Below are 19300 nucleotides of genomic sequence, written 5' to 3'. Positions count from 1 at the left end.
TCTTGGTTTTGCTGTATTTAATCATCAGTGCCTTTTTGATGTTTTTAAATAGTGTTTGCTTTGCTTCCACAAATCTTTGCAATGTGTCTTGATTTTCTGTGTGTTAGCTGGGCTGTTCAGTTGAGGATTTCCCACCTTCCTAGCCAAGTAGTTGTTCATAATCGCTGGCACCTGACTTCGGATAGTATTTTAGTTGCTCCCTTTTGTGGCTGTTATGTCTTTGTAATTGCTGTTCCAATATTTAAATACCCATTTCTTTCTGAAACAAGAGTGTAGAGACATTGAAGTGTAATAAAGCCATAAAAAGTTGCTGATGGAAATTGAAGGGCATTTAAATGAGCATAACTTCAGGAGGATATTGTCAGGCTCCTTTGTAAGGCTCCCCTTGTCCCATTGTCAGAGAAACAAGAAGGAGCAGCATGGGTCCTTGGCACAGGCTTCCAGCCGTCTTAAAGATGGCCCAGGCCTCGAGTAGGAGGCCTGAAGGCTAAATCCATCCCCCAAAAGTGATTTGTCTGAGCTGGCCACTCTTGGCAAACATTTTATGATCAGTTGCCAATATTTAAAAATCAGAATATTTTGTATGAATGTCAGGATTTCTGACTTCTCTTGAAAGACTGGAAGACCTGTCAACATTCAGCAAGTGTGAGTACCAGTCACCCACTTTGGAAGCAAATGGGGCTTCTTGGGCTGCCGCAAACCACCCCCCCCCCACAGTGTGGTATTCTGTCTTCCACCCACTTTAACTGCCTAGCCTTGATTGCGATCCGTATAGGTAAAGAGACACAGTGCTTAAAAATACTGTCTTTAAATGCTTTTCAACATCCTGTTGGCTTACTGCAGACAAGATGACCAAATCTTAATCCTATTTTTGAATAATGGCATCCATTTACTTGTAAGTACCATACTTTCTCCTGCACACAGATCCTTTATTGATGTTCAAGACATAAAATCTCTTACTCGAAGAGCAAATCTGTGTGACATGTCAGGAGGTCCGTAGAAAGGGTCACGTAATTTTAATACTGGGACCACAGGTTATATGGCTCACACCCCTTAAAACAGTCAACTAGGGCTCCAAGTGGAGGAGCGATTTGACCCCCATTCTCCAACATGGTCTCTTCACCTTCAGCTGCAAGTTCCTCCCTCTGCCTCTTCCTGCTCACGCCTCATTTAGAATTCTTCTGTCCATACAAGTTAGGACCTGAGTTTGGCATTACTGACTGCAGATGCTGTCATTGGTTGCTGCCACATTTTGGGGGGCTGGGTTGAGAAAGAAAATCTTTGCCACACTCCACGTGGTGAGACACAGCTCTGGCGGGAGCTTAGGAGGGGGCCTCAGGACTGGGTAGAAACCAGGGACTGCATCCTTCTCATTTCTCTGTGGAGCCAGCACAAAGCAGGAGATTAATTGCCATCAATAAATCCCTCAGCTTGTCCTATCATTTTGCAGACAAATGCCCTTGAAGCTGAATTCTGCGAAAACATTGTGGTCCTTACCAGGAAGCAACTCGTGACTATTTCTGCGTACTTGCTTTTTGACAGATTTGAGTCATACTTGATCTTGCTGGCTTATAGGATATTAAAATGTGAGGGCCAGAACGGGTCTTAGAGGCCATTTTATATTTTGGAAACCTGAAACACAGGGGGATTAGGAACTTGCTTCACGTCATTGAGTTTAATTAGTGACAGAAAAAAAAAATTAGTGACAGAGCCGGAACTAAGTCCAGGTTTTCTGCTTCCCATACTTTCACACAAGGAAGAAGGAAGGAAAGCTGGGTTGGCGGGGACTTGCAAAGCTAGCCGGGTGGCCTTTGGGGGGTCTCTTTACCTCACTGGCTTTAGTGTCCTTATGTCAAAAAGGAGGTTCATTACTAGATAGCAGGTAAAGTTCTTTCCAACTCATTGTTTTTTTCCCTTTTCTTACTTGGTTTGCACTGCAGTTACTTGCTTACTCTAATGCTATGTTGTGTGGCTAGTTTACCTGATCGCAAGTCTAGCTTCTTGTGCGTTAGCCTGGCCATCTGCTTGGGTATGTTTTTACAATTTTAATCTGAGGAAATGCTGATCTCCAGACAGTTTTGTTTTGTTTATCTTGGTGAACAATGTATACTTTAACTCAAATCTTCAGGCATGGGTGGTTTTCAAGAGATTAACTCTGCCTTTATAGTAAAGCCTTATTATTATTATTCCTTTTCTGTCCAGCCTACAGTCTTTCTATCACTTTAGTTGGCCAGCCCCAATCTGGTAGGAATCCTTCTTATATTAAAAAATTAAAAAATAGGTGATGCCGGCGAGTCGATTCCAACTCATAGTGACCCTATAGGACAGAGTAGAATGCCCCATAGGGTTTCCAAGGAGCAGCTGGTGGATTCAAACTGCCGACCATTTGGTTAGCCCCGAGCTCTTAACCACTGCACCACCAGGACTCCATCTCATAAAGGGTTTTCTACTCATTCATAAATGGCTTTCCAAGAAAGCACCAAAATATAAAGTGAATTTGAGGACAGAGGGGAATTCTTAATCTGCCGTAATTTGTGGGAATTTGGTCATCAGAATTAACTTGGCCCCGGGAATGAGAGTTTAAACACAAACCTGGGCAGATAAGCAAAGGAATTCAACAACTGCTGTCACAAGGCTTTATAACTCTTCTCAGCTGTGGCTAAGCCATCCAGGGCATCACTTGAACCCTTCATGTGGCCCATGTCCTGGAGCAGAGAGCCCGGAGCATGTCTTTAGGCTATGCTTCTGTGCAGTTTCTTTTCTGAAATACCGGTTTAAAAATTATGTTAGCACAGTCAGGCAGTGGAAGTGGGACGGTTGCGTCTGTATAAATGGTACCACCTTGACTTCCACACGTTCTCTTTTCTTTTTAGCCTTAGATGGTTGCTGACCTGATGGCAGACTATGAGCTAAGACCAGCAAAATAGCCATGACTGCAACCATGTCCACTCGATTTTGATGTATTGTTAGTTCCTAGGACAGAAGCACTTTTTTGTGTGTGGTTTCAGAATATTTGAAAGCATTGGTGGGAAAATGGGAGTATGGATGGTGAGAATATAAAATTTAAGATCACCTCCAATTTTTAGCCCTGTAAAATTTTATAGTTGCAGTTTAGCAACGTTTAGAAAGGCATCTTCATGGGGGATATTTTTTCTTCTTTAATGTACAGATAGTGGTATGACTAATTTTGCTTTCAGTAAAACTGATTATTAATCAACAGAAATATTCTTGAGGTGGTATTTAGAAAACATCTTAAACAAGGCATTTTTTGTTCAAGATCTGCAAATCTGAAGGCGCTGCGTGTACCTAAAGATTCCATCTGCTGAGATGGATAAGGCAGTGGAAGGTTGGAGTCCCTCAGGGCCGCCCTGACAGCCCCAGACCCAGGGAAGCACATTTGACGTGACCCTTGCTGAATGAAATGTCCCTGTTCGGAGACTACAGAATGATAGTTCAGTTGTCACGTTTCTGTCAGCTCTGAATTTGTACATTCACTAAGGGTCTGAACTCTGCCAATGTTGTCATTGTTAGGTGCCGTTAGTCTGTTCTGACTCACAGCAACCACGTATACAACAGAATGAAACGTTGCCTGGTCCTGCACCATCCTCACAGTCATTGCCGTGGTTCAGCCTGTTGTTGCAGCAATGGTGTCAATCCATCTTATTGAGGGTCTTGCTCTATTTTACCAAGCCTGAAGTCCTTCACCAGGGATTGGTCCCTCCTGATAACACATCTAAAGTACTTGAAACAAAGTCTTGTCATTCTCACTTCTAAGGAGCATTCTGGCCATACTTCTTCCCAAACAGATTTGTTCATTCTTCTGGAAGTCCATGGTATATTCACTATTCTTTGCCAACACCATAATTCAAAGACATCAGATCTTCTTCCATCTTCCTTATTCATTGTCCAGCTTTCGCATGCATATGAGGTGATTGAAAATACCATGGCTTGGGTTAGGCACACCTTAGTCCTTAAAGTTCATTTTTGGATTTTAACACTTGAAAGAGGTCTTTTGAAGCAGATTTGCCCAGTGTGATACATTGATTGATTTCTTGACTACTGCTTCCGTGGATGTTGATTGCGGATCCAAGTAAAATGAAATCCTTGACGACTTCAATCTTTTCTCCGTTTATCATGATGTTGCTTATCCGTCCAGTTGTGAGGATTTTTGTTTTCTTTATGCTGAGGTGTAATCCATACTGAAGGCTGTGGCCCCCAGTTCCCCTTGACAGAAAAACTCAGCCCTTCAAAGTTCATGAGATCATACCCTCCTCTAAATTCTCTTGAACTAGACATTTTTTGGGTGGGGAAGGAAAACTGAGGAGAATGTGGCCTGTTATTTTTTGTGTTTAAATATACATTGTTTTGAACAAAATATACTTTTTTTTAAAGACTTTCTTTGACCTCTTTTCATTTTGGTAAAATATTTTGAGGGGGGTAACAATTTTTATATTTTGAAATTTTACATGAACGTCTACTAAATGTATTATATAAAATGAATTGGACTTTTTCTGTATAAAATGATATATAAATGTTAACTGGACTTAGGAGAGATGAATTCTTCAGGAAGTAGTGAAATATATTCAGTGATTAAACTTTCCAAATAAAGTTTTTTCCATTATGCTTCTGTAGATGCATGTATTTCTTGTGTTATTTATATAGCTGTGATTCAATTAAATGATGGGAAAGAGTCTATAAAAACACTGAATATTTGAAGTGGACTTAAGATGGTTTAAAAAGCTGTTATACTTAACTGCTGTGTATTGTGTTGAATGACTATGAAGGTTACAGATGCTTAATGATATTTAAGAGTTGTATTTTACTGTCATCTGTTTAGAGGGCTTTAAGTAGTGTTTCTTAAAATTCATTTTTAGCATATTTCTCCCTAACCCCCTTATTTCAGGAAGAGAGAATGAGCAGAAATTAAATAACAACAAGATACATTTAAGGAAAGCCTTGAAGAATAATCCTTCCCTCACCAAGGAGATAAGAACAATTTTAGAGCAGAGCTTGGTGGAGAAACTGGAAACCCTGGGGATTAATGCAGTAAGTTCATTCATTTTTGGAATACTTGCTAGTTTTGCTTTATTTTGTCTTGCAAGTAAAAAGTGCTCAGAGAAGAGAAGGCTTCTCAGTTGTGGTCACCTTTGGAGACCAGAGGTTAATATGACATGATTTATTGATCACATACTTAGATAATATTCACTGTGTGCCAGGCACCTTCCTAAGAACTTTGAAAATATTAACGCAGCTGAAACTCGAAAAAAATCTTTGGAGATAAGTACTGTTAGTATCTCCATGGACAGAGAGGTTAAGTAACTGACTTTAAATCAAGCAGCTAGTGATGAAGGATCCAGGATTTGTATCCAGGCAGTTGAAATGCTGCCTATAGATATTAACCCAAAATTGTATTTCATGTTGTTCCCAGATTGAATAATTTCAGTGTATCAGATTCCATATAGACTCTTTGCTTTTTTACCTTTTTTTTTTAAATTGTGGTTAATATATAATATGTAACAAAACATTTGATATTTCAACCATCTTCACATGTACAGTTCAGTGACACTCACTGCGTTGTTTATTGGCATCTCATCACCTGGTCCTTTGTTACATTAACCCACTGGACATGACTATTTCTGCTCCTCACCTTTCCGACAAGGTACCTCTAAACTCATTGTTGTAGGGTCTTTCCGACTCATGGCTACCCCACATGTTAAGAGAGTAGAACTGTGCTCCATAGAGGTTTCTTGGCTGTAATCTTTATGGAAGCACATTGCCAGGACTTTTTTCTGTAGTGTAGCTAGGTGGGTTTGAACTGCCAACCTTTGGGTTGGTAGATAAGTGCATACCGTTTGTGCCACCCAGGGACAAGGTGCCCCTACCCATCTGGAAATAGTGCCTTATTTCTACTTGATGGACCCCACTCAGCCTTCAGGGCACAGCTTTAGCCTCCCCCTTAAGCCTTCTGTGACCACTGGAGCCTCCTGTGGCCTCTCTCCTTGGAATGCCTCTAGCCCCGGTGGACTTATTCAGTCCTTATCACACATGGCCTTGCCTTGTTGGCTAACTCGTCATACACGGTCACACACATGCCTTATGTGTCCAACTCACTGAGCTTCTTTTGGCCCAGGACAGTGTGTTAGGTGTTGGGGCTTCCTGCCCCTTCCAGGTAGCTGGAACTCAGGGAGGATGGACTGACCTGCTGGCACAGTTCATGCTGACATGTGCCATGAAGTGAAAAATGACTCAGGATATTGGAGTAAGTTAACATTTTATTTCTTCAGGACCTACGTGGTATTCCAAGTGATCACCTGACTAGAGTGCTGAGATCCGTGGAACTGGCAAGACACGAGAGAGAGAGAGAAATGCCTAACATTCAGCAAATCCGGGAATTCCTGGAACATAAGGTCAGCTGTAAAATTGAGGAGAGAACTTTACTGTCCTCAGGTAAGCAAGCCTGTTCCAACATCTGTTTCATCTCTGCAGATGAGAGTGCAGTTCAGCAACCCGTTCAAAATGTTAAATGATTCATATAAAAAGTGGGTTGTGCTTCATTGGCCACTCCCTTACTGTTAGAACGATTAAATATATTGGATCTTGATTTTCTTTTTGCATATTTATTTATTTATTTAAAAGCCTAAACTCTAGAGACTTGTTTGTTTCAACAGCAGTGTAGACAGTATTATGTGATTTCCTTTTGCTTCTGGTTTACTGATCACAAAGGCGGTGGGGACTCAGGAATGACACTGCTTTCACAGATAAGTACGGTGTCTCTCCAATGGACTCCTTTTCAACTGGAGAAATCCCCAAAGCGGTACAGCTTCCTCCGAAAAGCAGACATTTGGTTAGACAAAGACCTGTTTTCACCGATAAGACACCTGTTCCAAAGTGAGTATTTTCAGCCCTAAAAGCCTCTTATTGATGCTTGACCCACCGGCAATCCCTCCCACCCTCTCACTGACACCGGTGGATCTTTGCTGCTGCCCTCCCTCATTAACACACATCAGAAGCAAAGATTACCAGTTACACAGAAATTTATGTTAAGTTGTATCCTTCACTCAGACAGTTTAGAAATGTTTTTCTGTTGTTTTTTAGAATTAGGAAAAAGATTGTAGAAGATCATTTTTCCAGAAAGCCTCCAGCTATTACGTGAGTACTTGGGGAGGGGAAAGGAAAGTCATTAAAAAAAAAAAAAAAAAAAATTCTTTGCACTGAACATTTCTTTCACTGTAAATCAGCATGCTTGTTGTGGTTAGCTAAAGCTATAGTTATTAAATGTCATAAAATTTGCAATTTCCTACTTTGTGTCACGCTCTTTGACACACCTTTGTTTCCGTATCAGTTATTAAGGCAGTAACACTCATCAGTAACCACATCAGGCAGCGAGATCACACACCTGCATCATCTCTGTGCCTCTGCCCTGAGAGTCCAGTAATTTCTCACGTTTAAGTTAAATGAATGATGTCAGGTTTTAAAGGCTGGATCCATGATAACGTAGGTTTATCCCAGTTACTACTTTAGTGTTCTAAGTCCTTGTGGAAGTTGGTAATGACCCTGGACCTTACTCTCCTAGGGTCTCTTAGGATACTAAGAATTTTAGCTCAGTCACTCACTTAACTGCGTGCCATTAATTTTGTTGCTCACCTGTTTTAAGCCTCAGTTTTCTTATTTGTAATATGGGGATAATACTGCTTTTTTTCACAGGATACTTCTAGAAACTGAATGAGAGTATATGAAAAGGGCTTGGCTCAGTGCCTGGCACTTAGTGGGTACTCAATAAATTGTAGGTACAGTATTGTTAATAATTATGAAGAAAAATTAATTTTATCACGATTAAATGTCATCATCTCTGCCTTATTCTGGAGATACTGATGCCACAAATACTTCTTCATCGAGGCATTGTATAGTAGAGATATTATAAGTAGTGATTTACCCTTTAAAAGCACTTTCCATGTACTTAATTGTCTCGGAATTTAAATGACTGGCACTTAAGTGCCCCGTAACTATTTATTAAATGAATGAATACGCCTATAGACTTCTGTGTGTTTTTAAATGTGGTGATAGTACATATCCTACCTCATCATTGAAAAAAGTCAAATCAGATTGTATGTCTATAGAAGTTCTTTGTAAGATGGAGTATAAAGGTGAGTTATAAGTAACAATAGTCTTTTAAAAAGTGGACTAGTTTTATTGAGGAAAGTGTTTTTCTTCCATTGAGAAATGTTTTTCTTCAGTGTGTGAAAACCAAGGATAATAAGGATATGTACATGTGGAATTAGAGGAGAAATGTTGTGACTTCAGTACATTTTGATAAGCACACCACATGGTTGGCAGAGCTGGGGTACTGCCTGGACCGAGCCCCGTCTTACCCCCGGTCATGCAGCTGTTTGTTTGCCGTACTCTGTGGGGATTATCTGAGAAAGCTCTGACCACCTGATGAGGCATAGTTAGTAAATTCTGAAACTTACAAAAACAGCGCCACCTGTTTTGGTTTGTTTAGGACGCCTCCTTTTAGCTCTGAGGAGGAATTGGAGGATGACCACCTCATACAGGCGTACACGTCCCCAGACTTACTTCCTGCACAGCCATCTAAGAGCAACAAGTGTAGCTTTGGAAAGAACGCTGCCAAGAGTGACACCGACTGGACTGAGGAAAGTGAAAACGAGGATTCTGATGCCTCTCCCAAGCCTGCAGGTGATCTTTTTTCATTGAAAATCACTTTGGAAACTTTATGTAGGATAGTGGTTCTCGACGGTGTGATCTGGCCCCCCATAGAGCATTTGGCAATTTTTTTTTAGAGACATGGATTTGAGCGTCACCAGCCTATAGAGAGTAATCGAAGCTGTCACGACAGGGAGGGTGCTACTGGCATCTAGTGGGTAGAGACCAGGAATGCTGCTCAACAGGCTACAATGCACGAAACAGTCCCCCATAGCAAAGAATTATCTGGCCCAAAATGTCAGCCAGTGCCACTTTTGAGAAACTTTGATTTCGCATTACAAAGGTGGATGAAATAATTCATAAAAATTTTTTTTTCCTTCTGGAAGAAAAATTAAATATATGACATCCTTAGTTCATGTTTTTTAAATGATTCTCTTAAACATGAAGGAGCCCTGGCAGTGCAGGGGTAAGGAGCTGGCTGCTAACCCAAAGGTTGGCAGTTTGAACTCACCAGCTGCTTTGTGGGAGAAAGATGTGGCAGTCTGCTTCCATAAAGATTTACAGTCTTGGAGACCCTATGGGGCAATGCTACTCTGTCCAATAAGGTCGCTATGAATCGGAATCCATGGCAATGGGTTTTTTTTTTTTTTTCCTCTTAAACAAGAAGTGTGAGTGTTGGTAGGTTGTAAACTAATTCTTTAGCTATTGTTAACTATTGATCTCTGAACGTTATCTCCCCTGGTGCCCTGACATTGTAGCATTCTAAGGGGCCATTGAGTAGCAAGGGTATCGCGGATGACTGAGATACAGCATGGAATTTGGGGGCAAACAGGTGACAAAGAGCCTAACCTAAGTCAGCACCTTCCTGCAGCACTCTTGAACTTAGCCAAGGTGCTCAGGTTTGTAATAAAGGGGACACGCACATAATCTTTTCTCTCACCTGTTCTCTTGCAAGCATCCCTTCCTTTCAGTCTTCCTGTCTCTGACCTAGTTCATATCTTCATTCCCTCTATCCTGGACTGTTGAAATAGTTTTCTAATCTCCCTGTTTCTGTCTAGTCTGTCTTCTCACCAAGCCAGCAGGGAAGGTCTAGGAGGGGAAGAGAGCAAACCTAGCTTATTTGTAAGATCAAAGAAGTTGAGTATGGCTAGAGCATGAAGTGAGACTAGAGACATAAGCAAGGACTAGATTGAGACTGTGTTAACGTGATAGTACTTTATCCTAACAAGTCATTGAAGAGTTCTAAGCAAGGGAAAAACATGATCAGATTTGTGAAGAGAATGGATTGAAAGAACCTTGCACTGGAGTTAGGAAGCCCTGATGGGAACTTGTCACCATGAGTCTGAAGGGAGATAATTGTGGCCTGGACACTTGATGAGGCAGTGTTGTTGGGGCTCAATGAATGATTAGATTTGAGGGACACAGGAGGGAGGAGTGACCCTGAAATTTCTTTCTTGGACACTAGGGTACATGGTGGTGCCATTTGGTGAGCCGAGGAGACACTGGTTTTGGATGTGTTGAATTTAAGATGCTTTTGAGTTATCTAAGGGGGGAGATCCAAAAGGCAGTAGGCCAATGGATCAGGACCTTGAGAGAGAGCACTGGACTAGAGACATAGATTGAGAGTCGCCAGCTTGTAGAGAGTAATTAGAGCTGTAGAACCAGGATGGCATTGCTCTGCAAGAGGTTGTTCAAGGGCCTGGGGACAGAGCCCCCAGTAACTACAACACTGAAGAAGAATACAACGGAGTAGCCACAGATGTAGGAGGAAACACAGGCCAAGGAGTTATCATGGAGAGGATAATGGTCAGCGAGGTTGTAAGTGGCTAAAGGTGAGGACTGAGAAGTGCTGTTAGATTTGGCAAAGCCGTTTCAGTAGAGCAGTGGGATGGAAATGGAGGAACTAGAGACAGAAATTAGGGATGGCCTGTTCTAGAAGCTTCTGTGACAGAAAGAGAGAAGAGGCAGTGGTGGATGGGGCAGTGGTTGCAACTTACATTTTAAGGTGGGAGACACAGGAGCATTCTTTGATGAAGGGCCAGCAGAGAGGGAGACATGATCATACAGGAGCTGGGGGAAGTTTTCGTCCTATTGCTTTTGTTTTCTCAATGAACTAGGAAGAATTATGACAGAAATAAGGTTGGAGGGTGTGACTGTGAACCAGGAATGGTGGCCATGACTTTGGGCCCATAGTTTACGGTCTTAGTTATGTAGTATTTTTATAACAGAAATACCACAAGTGGATGGCTTTAACAAAGATAAATTCCCTCACAGTCTAGTTATTAGGCTCCAAGTCCAAATTCAGGGTGTCGGCTCCAAGGGAAGGCATTCTTTTTCTGTTGGCTCTGGAGGAAGGTCCTTGTCATCAATCTTCCGCTGGTCTGGGAGCTTCTCAGCTCAGGAACCTTGGGTCCAAAGGATGCACTATGCTCCCAGTGCTTCTTCCTTGGTGGTATGAGGTCCCCCGTCTCTCTGCTCACTTCTTTCTTTTATATCTCAAAAGAAATTGACTCAAGACACAACCCAGTCTTGTAAATTGAGTCCTGCCTCATTAGCATAACTGCCGCTAATCCCATCTCATCAACATCATAGAGATAGGATTTATAACACATAGGAAAATCACGTCACGTGACAAAATGGTGGACAGTCATACAATACTGGGAACCATGGCTTAGCCAAATTGATAAACATATTTTGGTGGGACACAGTTCAATCCATGACATTGACTTTTTTCAATAAATAGGGTATAGTTTGATGATGTGAGATTCAAAGATGGGTGTTTTTAATGAGGAAGGTGGGGAAATGGAAAGCAGCAATGCAGAGCAAGGGCAACACTTACACAATACCTCCCTGTGACCCAGGTAAGAGGGGCCTCTGGCTTGCACTTCATAGGGCACCTCTGTGGTCCTCAGCCTATGCTGCTCGCTCTCGGGGGGCGGGGAGTCCGTGGCTTCAACAGGACGTGCCCATGCCCACCGCTCCATCTGGATCAGGGTTGGCAAAACTTCCTCTGGAAAGGACCACATAGCAGATGTGTTAGCTTTGTGGGCAATATCATCTCTGTCACAACTATTCAACTCCATCATTGTGGAAAAGCAGCCATAGACCGTACGCAGATGACAGGGTATGGCCATGTTCCAGTAAAACTTCATTTACAGAAATAGATGTTGTTGTTGTTGTGAGATGCTGTTGAGTCAATTCTGACTAATAGCAACCCTGTGTACAACAGAACAAACCACTGCCTGGTCCTGTGCCATCCTCATAGTGGTCTATTGTTGCAGCCACTGTATCTATTCCATCTCTTTGAGAGTCTTCCTCTATTTCACTGACCCTCTACTTTACCAAGCATGATGTCCTTTTCCAGGGACTGGTCCCTCCTGATAACCTGTCCAAAGTACATGAGACAAAGTCTCGCCATCCTCGTTTTTAAGGAACATTCTGGCTGTACTTTTTCCAAGACAGATTTGTTCGTTCTTCTGGCAGCCCATGGTATATTCAGTATTCTTCTCCAACACCGTAATTCAAAGGCATCGTCGATTTTCTTTGGTCTTCCTTATCCAAAAAAACAGATTGTGGGCGGGTTTTGACCCTGGTGCCCTAGCTTGCCATCCCCTGTCCAGATCACTCTCTCCAGGTCACAAGACTAGAAAATCTCCTTCCCAAATGGTCCTGAGCTGACTTCCAGGACCTGCACCAGCTCCTTCCCTGGGTCAGCTCCCCACAAAGCAAGCTGCACTGCTGATGCTCAGATGCCAAGATGCAAGAGGTGTCTGAGGGGTTTGTGTCTGAATGTGTGTGTGGGAGAGGCGGATGAACAATTTCCACACGTGAGTGAGTCCAAGAGCCTCCCCTCTGTGCTGACCACAGATGGAGATGCCTGGGTGCCTAAGAATGACTGCTTTAATACACTGTACTGCCTTTTGGAGATGGGAGAATTCTAAAGGAAGACAAGGCCCAGGTTTGTGACTGTGCCAATGATTTGCTTGAGAGAAGTAGGGCCAAAGGGTGATTTTAAAAGAAATTCTGCTTAATGCAATTTTTAAATTAGGTTTTTTAAACATACTGGATGTAATTAATTTACTGTATTTTATGTAATTTAATATACCATGTATTTGTGTAATTCCGTAAAGTGTAAGTAATTCATTTAAAAACAATAAATGCTGTTTTTAGAAATACATGAATATTCTACTCATGCAGGTTTCCCCAGTGAAATGAAAGTTTCTGATCACATACTTGAATGAGGCCATTCTTCTTTGATTTAAAATAAAACGTTCATAGCTCCAAGTCTGAAGGGTTATGACTTTTTTTTTTTATTGTACTTTAAATGAACGTTTACAGAGCAAATTAGTTTCTCATTAAACAATACACTTGTTTTGTCACATTGGTTGCCAACCCTGCGACATGTCAGCACTCTCCCTTCTTGACCTTGGGTTCCCTGTTACCAGCTTTCCTGTCCCCTCCTGCCTTCTAGTCCTTCTTCCTGGGCTGGTGTATCTCTTTAGTCTTATTTTGTTTTATGGGCCTGTCTAGTCTTTGGCTGAAGGGTGACCCTCAGGAGTGACTTCAGTACTGAGCTAAAAGGGTATCCAGGGGGCATATTCTTGGGGTTTCTCCAGTCTCTCTCAGACCAGTAAATCTGGTCTTTTTTTGTGAGTTGGAATTTTGTTCTACGTTTTTCTCCAGCCCTATCAGGGACCCTTTATTGTGATCTTTATCAGAGCGGTTGGTGGTGGTAGCTGGGCAGTGCCCGGTTGTACTGGACTCAGTCTGGTGGAAGCTGTGGTAGTTGTGGTCAAGATTATGATTTTTAAGGAAGCATAAGTGTGTAGTGTAACTTTGTTTCAACCCCAAAATATGTCAGTTGATTTTATTGTAATAATACATAATTATTTGCAAAGTTTAGACTCTTTCAAAGTTGGCTGTTAAGGCTATTTTAGAACTGAAGATAGGTACTATTTTTAAAAAAACCTTAACTGACTAATTTTTATTGTCCTTTAGGAACTTCCGTTAAAACCCTAACTGAAAAAGTTGAGAAGACGGTGTCAAATCACAGAAATGTTAATAAACCATTTGGTGGAATTAACGTTGCCGAAGCATTCATCAAAAAAGAACCGCAAGAGGAACTAAAGGTAAGATCACTTTTATTTGCTAAATGTCCATGGATAAATTCATCATTTGATGGATGCGTTTTAAGAGTTGTATTTTTTATAGTGGGATGAAAAACAAATTTAAATATTTAATATGGCTGAGGGTGAGATTTTTACCTAATGTTTTTAGTATTGCACTTTTTCTCGTTCCATCAAAGAGACTGAAGCCACAACTCATGATACTGCTTCGTATGTATGTATATACGGCAGTTTGGATCCATGGGCCACTCCTTGGAAGACCTATGGGGCGGTTCTGCTCTGTCCTGTAGGGTTGCTATGAGTTGCAGTTGACTCGGCAGCAACAGGTTTGGTTTTGGTTTTTTGTGATTTATCCTGTTGGCAGATCTTCCATTATCACAGAGGTCAAAGAGCCCCAGAGCCAGCCCAGCTTCTGCTTGGGGAGCACCCTTACCTTTCCGTTTCATACAGGTAAAACGTAGTGGTTTTGGAATTTTCTAAATTCGTAACCGGTGGAGTAGGAAACATCCATTTCCATGGCAAGGAAAGAAAAAGAGGTAGTTCCCCCGGCTTTCAAAACACGGCCTTCTGTACCACTTTGTTGTCGCCCGCGGACTGACCAGATTTGGAATCCTCTGAGGATCCCAGCTTCTTTCCTTATCATTCCCTCTAACCAGCAAGATCATTGTGGCTTCTAACAGGTGCTCTTCTTGTAAGAAACATTATTTCCCATGTTGTTCTTTTAGTGTGCAGATGTGGATGATGATGACTGGGATATATCGTCTTTAGAGGAAGAAAAATCTTTGGGGAAAAGAATCGAAAAAGACCAGAAAGAACCTCCAGTTGTGAAGAATGAACCGAATTCTACCCACGTTGCAAGTGCCTGGGGTGCATCTAATCTGAACGGGCCAAAGGGAGAAGGTTGGCTATTTTGTTGTTGTTAAGTGCCATCGAGTCAGTTCCAACACATAGTGACTCTATAGGACAGAGTAAAACTGCCCCATAGGGTTTCCAAGGAGTGGCTGGTGGATTTGAACTGCTGACCTTTTGGTTAGCAATCGAAATCTTAACCACTACGCCACCAGGGCTCCTTCACTGCTTTAGTGTCTAGTAGAAGCTCAGTCCATCTTCCAGTTATTTGCATTTTATCTTTATAAATACATACTTCAGCTACGTTAACATATCATTAGACAAAAGCACTATTGGCGTAACAAAGAGCTTGGTGCCTTCATGTTATTTTAAAATAAGTACCAAATTATGTACAACTTACTTTCATAGATTTACTAAGTGTTTTTACTTCATGTTAAGCTTAATCCTTATTCATTACAAATGTTCTTGTTCTATTTTCGAAAATGTCCATACACATATTCTATTTACGTCGGTGCCCCAAAGCAATGAAAATACCTGATCTTGTTCTTGAATGAGACCATTCTTCTTATGGTTTTCACGTATTAATTTGTTTACATATTGAATATTTTCTTATCTTTCTGAGGAAGGTTTTCCTTGTAGCGTGGTAGCCAGTGAGATTAATTACAAATGAAACAATTAGTTCAAATGGTTGCCATCCACCTAGTGTGGTGGTGCTATTAGGTGCCATTGAATCGGTTCTGACTCATAGTGACCCTGTAGAAAGGAGTAGAACTGCCCCATAGGGTTTCCTAGGCTGTAATCTTTATGGGAGCAGATCACCAAGTCTTTTTCCCACAGAGCCACTGGGTGGGTTTGAATAGCTGACCTGTTGGTTAGCAGCTGAGTGTTTAACTGTCATGCCACCAGGGCACCTTCTACCTAGTATAGAGCCTGGATAAGTATAGAAACTTAATTCTTAATACATTTAATTTTTTATATAAAAGTATATGTAGTTTATATTTTGATCAAAGTACTTCTTGCACATGGCAAAGGTCAAGTTGAACAGAAGGGCTGCTCTGTGCCCTCTCTCACCACTGTATTTTACAGAAATAACGCACATCTATTTTTGTTTGCCAGCCGCACCCTCCCCCTACCACAGGTGTTCTTGTAAGTGCACTAAAGCTTTTTTTTTTTTTTTTACAGCAACGTGCAAAAAAAATTGGCATAGCAGTGCTTATGAAAATACTTTGCAGGGGAGCGTGTGGTTGGCAAACAGATGTAGAAGGCGCGTTATTTGTGTAAAAATATGGTAGTGCCTCTGGTGGGCACCTCCGTGTTTCTGAGTGATGTGCTTATACCACTGTTCCTTGATTCATGAATGTTAGACATCATCCACTGGTGCCCTGCTAAGATAGATGAGGATTTGGTTCATTTTCACCACCCGCTACACCTCTCATTACCCCTCTTCACTGCTTCCATACCTCTCTGTGGAATTTTAAATTAATGCGTGTAAGTCTGTGTGTGTCTGCTCTCTCCATTTCGGTGGCATCTCTTGCCGCCTGCCCTATTTGTAGGTGAAGCCATTCCTGGCTCTCCCTCCACTTCCCCCAGCAGCGTGTGGGCTGGCCTTTACACGCACATTGCCAAACCATGACATTTACCTTCTGTTCCGTAACCATCATTAAGTTGTTTGTGCTGGGTCTAAAGGTTGATCCTAATAGTCTGAAAACCAAAAAACCACGTTTACATTACGTTGACTTTGTCAGTGCACTGGGCCAAGAGCATGCCCCGAGGACATGTCTCCTCCCCCAGTGCCAGGACCCGGTGCCCCTCAAAGGAACCGTTCCTAGAGACAAACTCAAGGGGGATACTACACACAGCACCCTTTTGGTGGCTCACAATCATGGCAATTGCTACTGAGCTTCATGTTTAAGTCAACCCACCCTACAAAATCTATAAGCACTTCATCCCTCCTTGGCCAGTCAATTTTATTCTCCTCTCCTTTCACAGTCAGTAATGAGAACAACAAATTGGGTTGAGCACATTCAACATCCAGGCCCTGTGCTGAGTTCTGGGGAAGGAGCAAGAAGCAGGATGTGGCACTTGCCACCAGGCACGTGTAGGCTGTAGAGTCCTGCCCATGATGGCGTCCTAGAGATGTGGCTGCTCCTTGGCCAGATTTTATAGCCACTCCTTACTGTGAAAGCCTCCCCAGCTTGCGGGGGCTGCGGAGCAGGGATTAATGAACAGATTCAGGCAGAGTAATAGGTTAGAATGCGAAATTACGGATTTTTACAGGCTTGGCTGTACAATTCTTTAATCATGGGGCCTTCTCATCTTCCTCCTCTCTCTTCCCCCACAGGACTTCAAGAAAACGAGTCAAGCACGTTAAAAAGCAGTTTAGTAACTGTGACTGATTGGAGTGACTCCTCAGATGTGTAACTTAAATCCTGAATGTCAGAAGGTTCTTTGAGAAGCCAGCAGTATTTCAGAACCCCAGTATTTCACTAGCCTGCCTACATGACTAAGCTCACGGCCCACAGTATTTCTCTCACAATAACAAGGAAGCCGACTCAGAGAACAAGGGTGTCTTTAATGGCATCAATACATTGTTGAAAAACAAACTGTCAACAGTATTTCAAAGCAGATAAAGGTGTTTAAGACTTCTGCTGCTCAAAAATAACATGTCATTGAAGTCATAAAAAGTTTTTCCTTCAGAATGGTACTCTAGTGTTAAGTGTTTTTTCCAACTAATTTTTAAGTGAATTTTTTTTTTAACTTGTAGCAGGTCTTGAATTATTAAAGCTTCTTAAAAAATACCTACTATCTTATGTAAGTTGTCACGTATTATAAATTTCTAGGTGTTAGAAAGTTCCGTTAGTAACTTTACAACTGAATTAGTGGAATCAGTGAGAAAGCTTCAGTGTAGACTGGTTATTTTCATATAGAAGTAAATTTACAGTTTCAACAGTATCGCTAGGCCCATTTTAAACACATTTTCCTGAGGTACTGTCATGGTACCAGCATTGAGCCATTGTAAGCATGTTGCTGTTAAAACAATTATTTTAAAACTTAAAATAGTATTTCAAGTAGAATAATCTTTACCTTGGCTATTTTATGACTAGAATGTAGCCATTTTAAATGCCAATTTGTTTATCAGAGTATGAATAGAAAAGATGGAGTCATTATTGAATTCGTATGTGTATGTAGAGTTTTTTTCTTTTTTAAACTTTTTAAAATGCCCAATCCATATTATAAAATACCTCAAAACTAATTTAGTTATGTTCTTCAACAATGACATTGTCAAAGGTCAGAAAATTCATATCAACTGTCTTTGCATTTTTAAACTTTGTGGTACTATCTGTACTGTTTCCGAAAAAAAGTAGCATTTTAACTAAGAGTAACATTTGTTGGGTTTTGGCTCTCTCTTTATTTTGCAAAGGTCTCAAGTAAAGCCCTCCATTTCCATCATCGTGACTGTGGCTGAGTTATTAGATTCTGACCAAGGTGTCTGGAGATTGATTTCCGAGTTACGTTTATTAGAGGATGTACTAAACGAGAAGCTGGCCTTGGCATATCTGTGCCATACAACATCCTGAACTAAGGGTAGAATAAGTCTTTATCTGTTTCTTCCCCTTCTAGGATCTTTTTTATTTGTGGCCTATCCCTACCCTTTGAAAAACTATTCCTGGTTCTCACAGGGGCTGTTTAGGTAAATATACTAACTTTATATGCATGTTTCTAAAAGTATTCATAAACACCAAATCAAATTTCTATAGAGTAGGACAGAGATAAACAATGACACACATGCCTAAGATGGTGCAGGGGCCGCTGGGTTCACGGAATCACTCCTTCAACCATTTATGCAGCGGGTACTTCTTGAGCTACTTGCATGGTTCCAGGCTTTTTTTTTTTTCTTAATAGGCATTATTAGTTCGCTTAATTAGAACAACCTTGAGATATAGTTACTGTTATAACTTCTCACCCAAAAAATGTGAGAAACTAAGAGTTATTTTTTAAAAAGTTGCCAAAGACATTCACGTGAGGTTCTCTATTCAAATTCTGTCTGCCACATCTTCATTCCTGAATGCAGAGGGTTGGGGAAGTGGGATAAGCTTCTACAGAGTAAACCCAAATTTAAATTAAGTTAGTATTTCTGAGTAATAAAAGCCTATTCTTAAGTTTATCTGTTTAGTGCTATAATTTTTTATCTGAAAACAACAGATTCAGCTTCTTCATTTTTTTTAGACCATTACCTTATATTTCTCCTCACTGAAATTATCTTCTCCAGCTCAGCTTTGAATGGATTTTTTCATAAGCACACACACACAACCCTGTCCTCACACTGGCCTGTCTTTTTATATTTTCCAGTCAATTTGGATCTGTGGAAAAGATATTTCAAGTATTAATGTTACAGACTTTTTTTTTAATAACAAATTTGTCCATTTCCTTTTCTTTCCACAGTGAAAACAATGTGATTTTTCTTTTAAGTTTTTGATGCTTCATAAAAATGTGATATTCACCCACGTTGTGATTAATATTGGTTTCTTATGAAGAGATAACACAGATACCGAGTCTTAGCCAGAGCTTGAAATTGTGTATTTTAAAAAGTGCCTGAGTTCAAAGTGTGGGTTTGTCACTCATTGTAGCACGTTAACCCAAACTCTTGGCTTTAATTTCCTCAT

The 19300-nt window shown here is 41.1% G+C and overlaps 1 protein-coding gene across 7 annotated transcripts in view; it reads left to right on the top strand.

Moving 5' to 3' along the window:
- Positions 1-19300, top strand: part of DZIP1 (DAZ interacting zinc finger protein 1) — a 78403-nt gene that overhangs the window by 58336 nt on the left and 767 nt on the right. For 5 of the 7 annotated variants that reach the window (XM_049853435.1, XM_049853436.1, XM_049853434.1 and 2 more), the window contains 8 exons: positions 4904-5046; positions 6285-6447; positions 6759-6888; positions 7096-7149; positions 8501-8694; positions 13660-13790; positions 14513-14687; positions 16978-19019. In XM_049853435.1, the coding sequence (XP_049709392.1) occupies positions 4904-5046; positions 6285-6447; positions 6759-6888; positions 7096-7149; positions 8501-8694; positions 13660-13790; positions 14513-14687; positions 16978-17057 (1070 nt within the window). In that variant the 3' untranslated portion in view covers positions 17058-19019. Of the gene's footprint in view, positions 1-4903; positions 5047-6284; positions 6448-6758; positions 6889-7095; positions 7150-8500; positions 8695-13659; positions 13791-14512; positions 14688-16977; positions 19021-19300 lie in introns of those variants that run through there. The other 2 variants (XR_007513192.1, XM_049853437.1) reach the window with 2 other exon arrangements.

Source organism: Elephas maximus, chromosome 14, assembly GCF_024166365.1.
Source record: "Elephas maximus indicus isolate mEleMax1 chromosome 14, mEleMax1 primary haplotype, whole genome shotgun sequence".
In the NCBI taxonomy this organism is placed as follows: domain Eukaryota; kingdom Metazoa; phylum Chordata; class Mammalia; order Proboscidea; family Elephantidae; genus Elephas; species Elephas maximus.
This window is presented reverse-complemented; position numbering and strand designations above follow the sequence as displayed.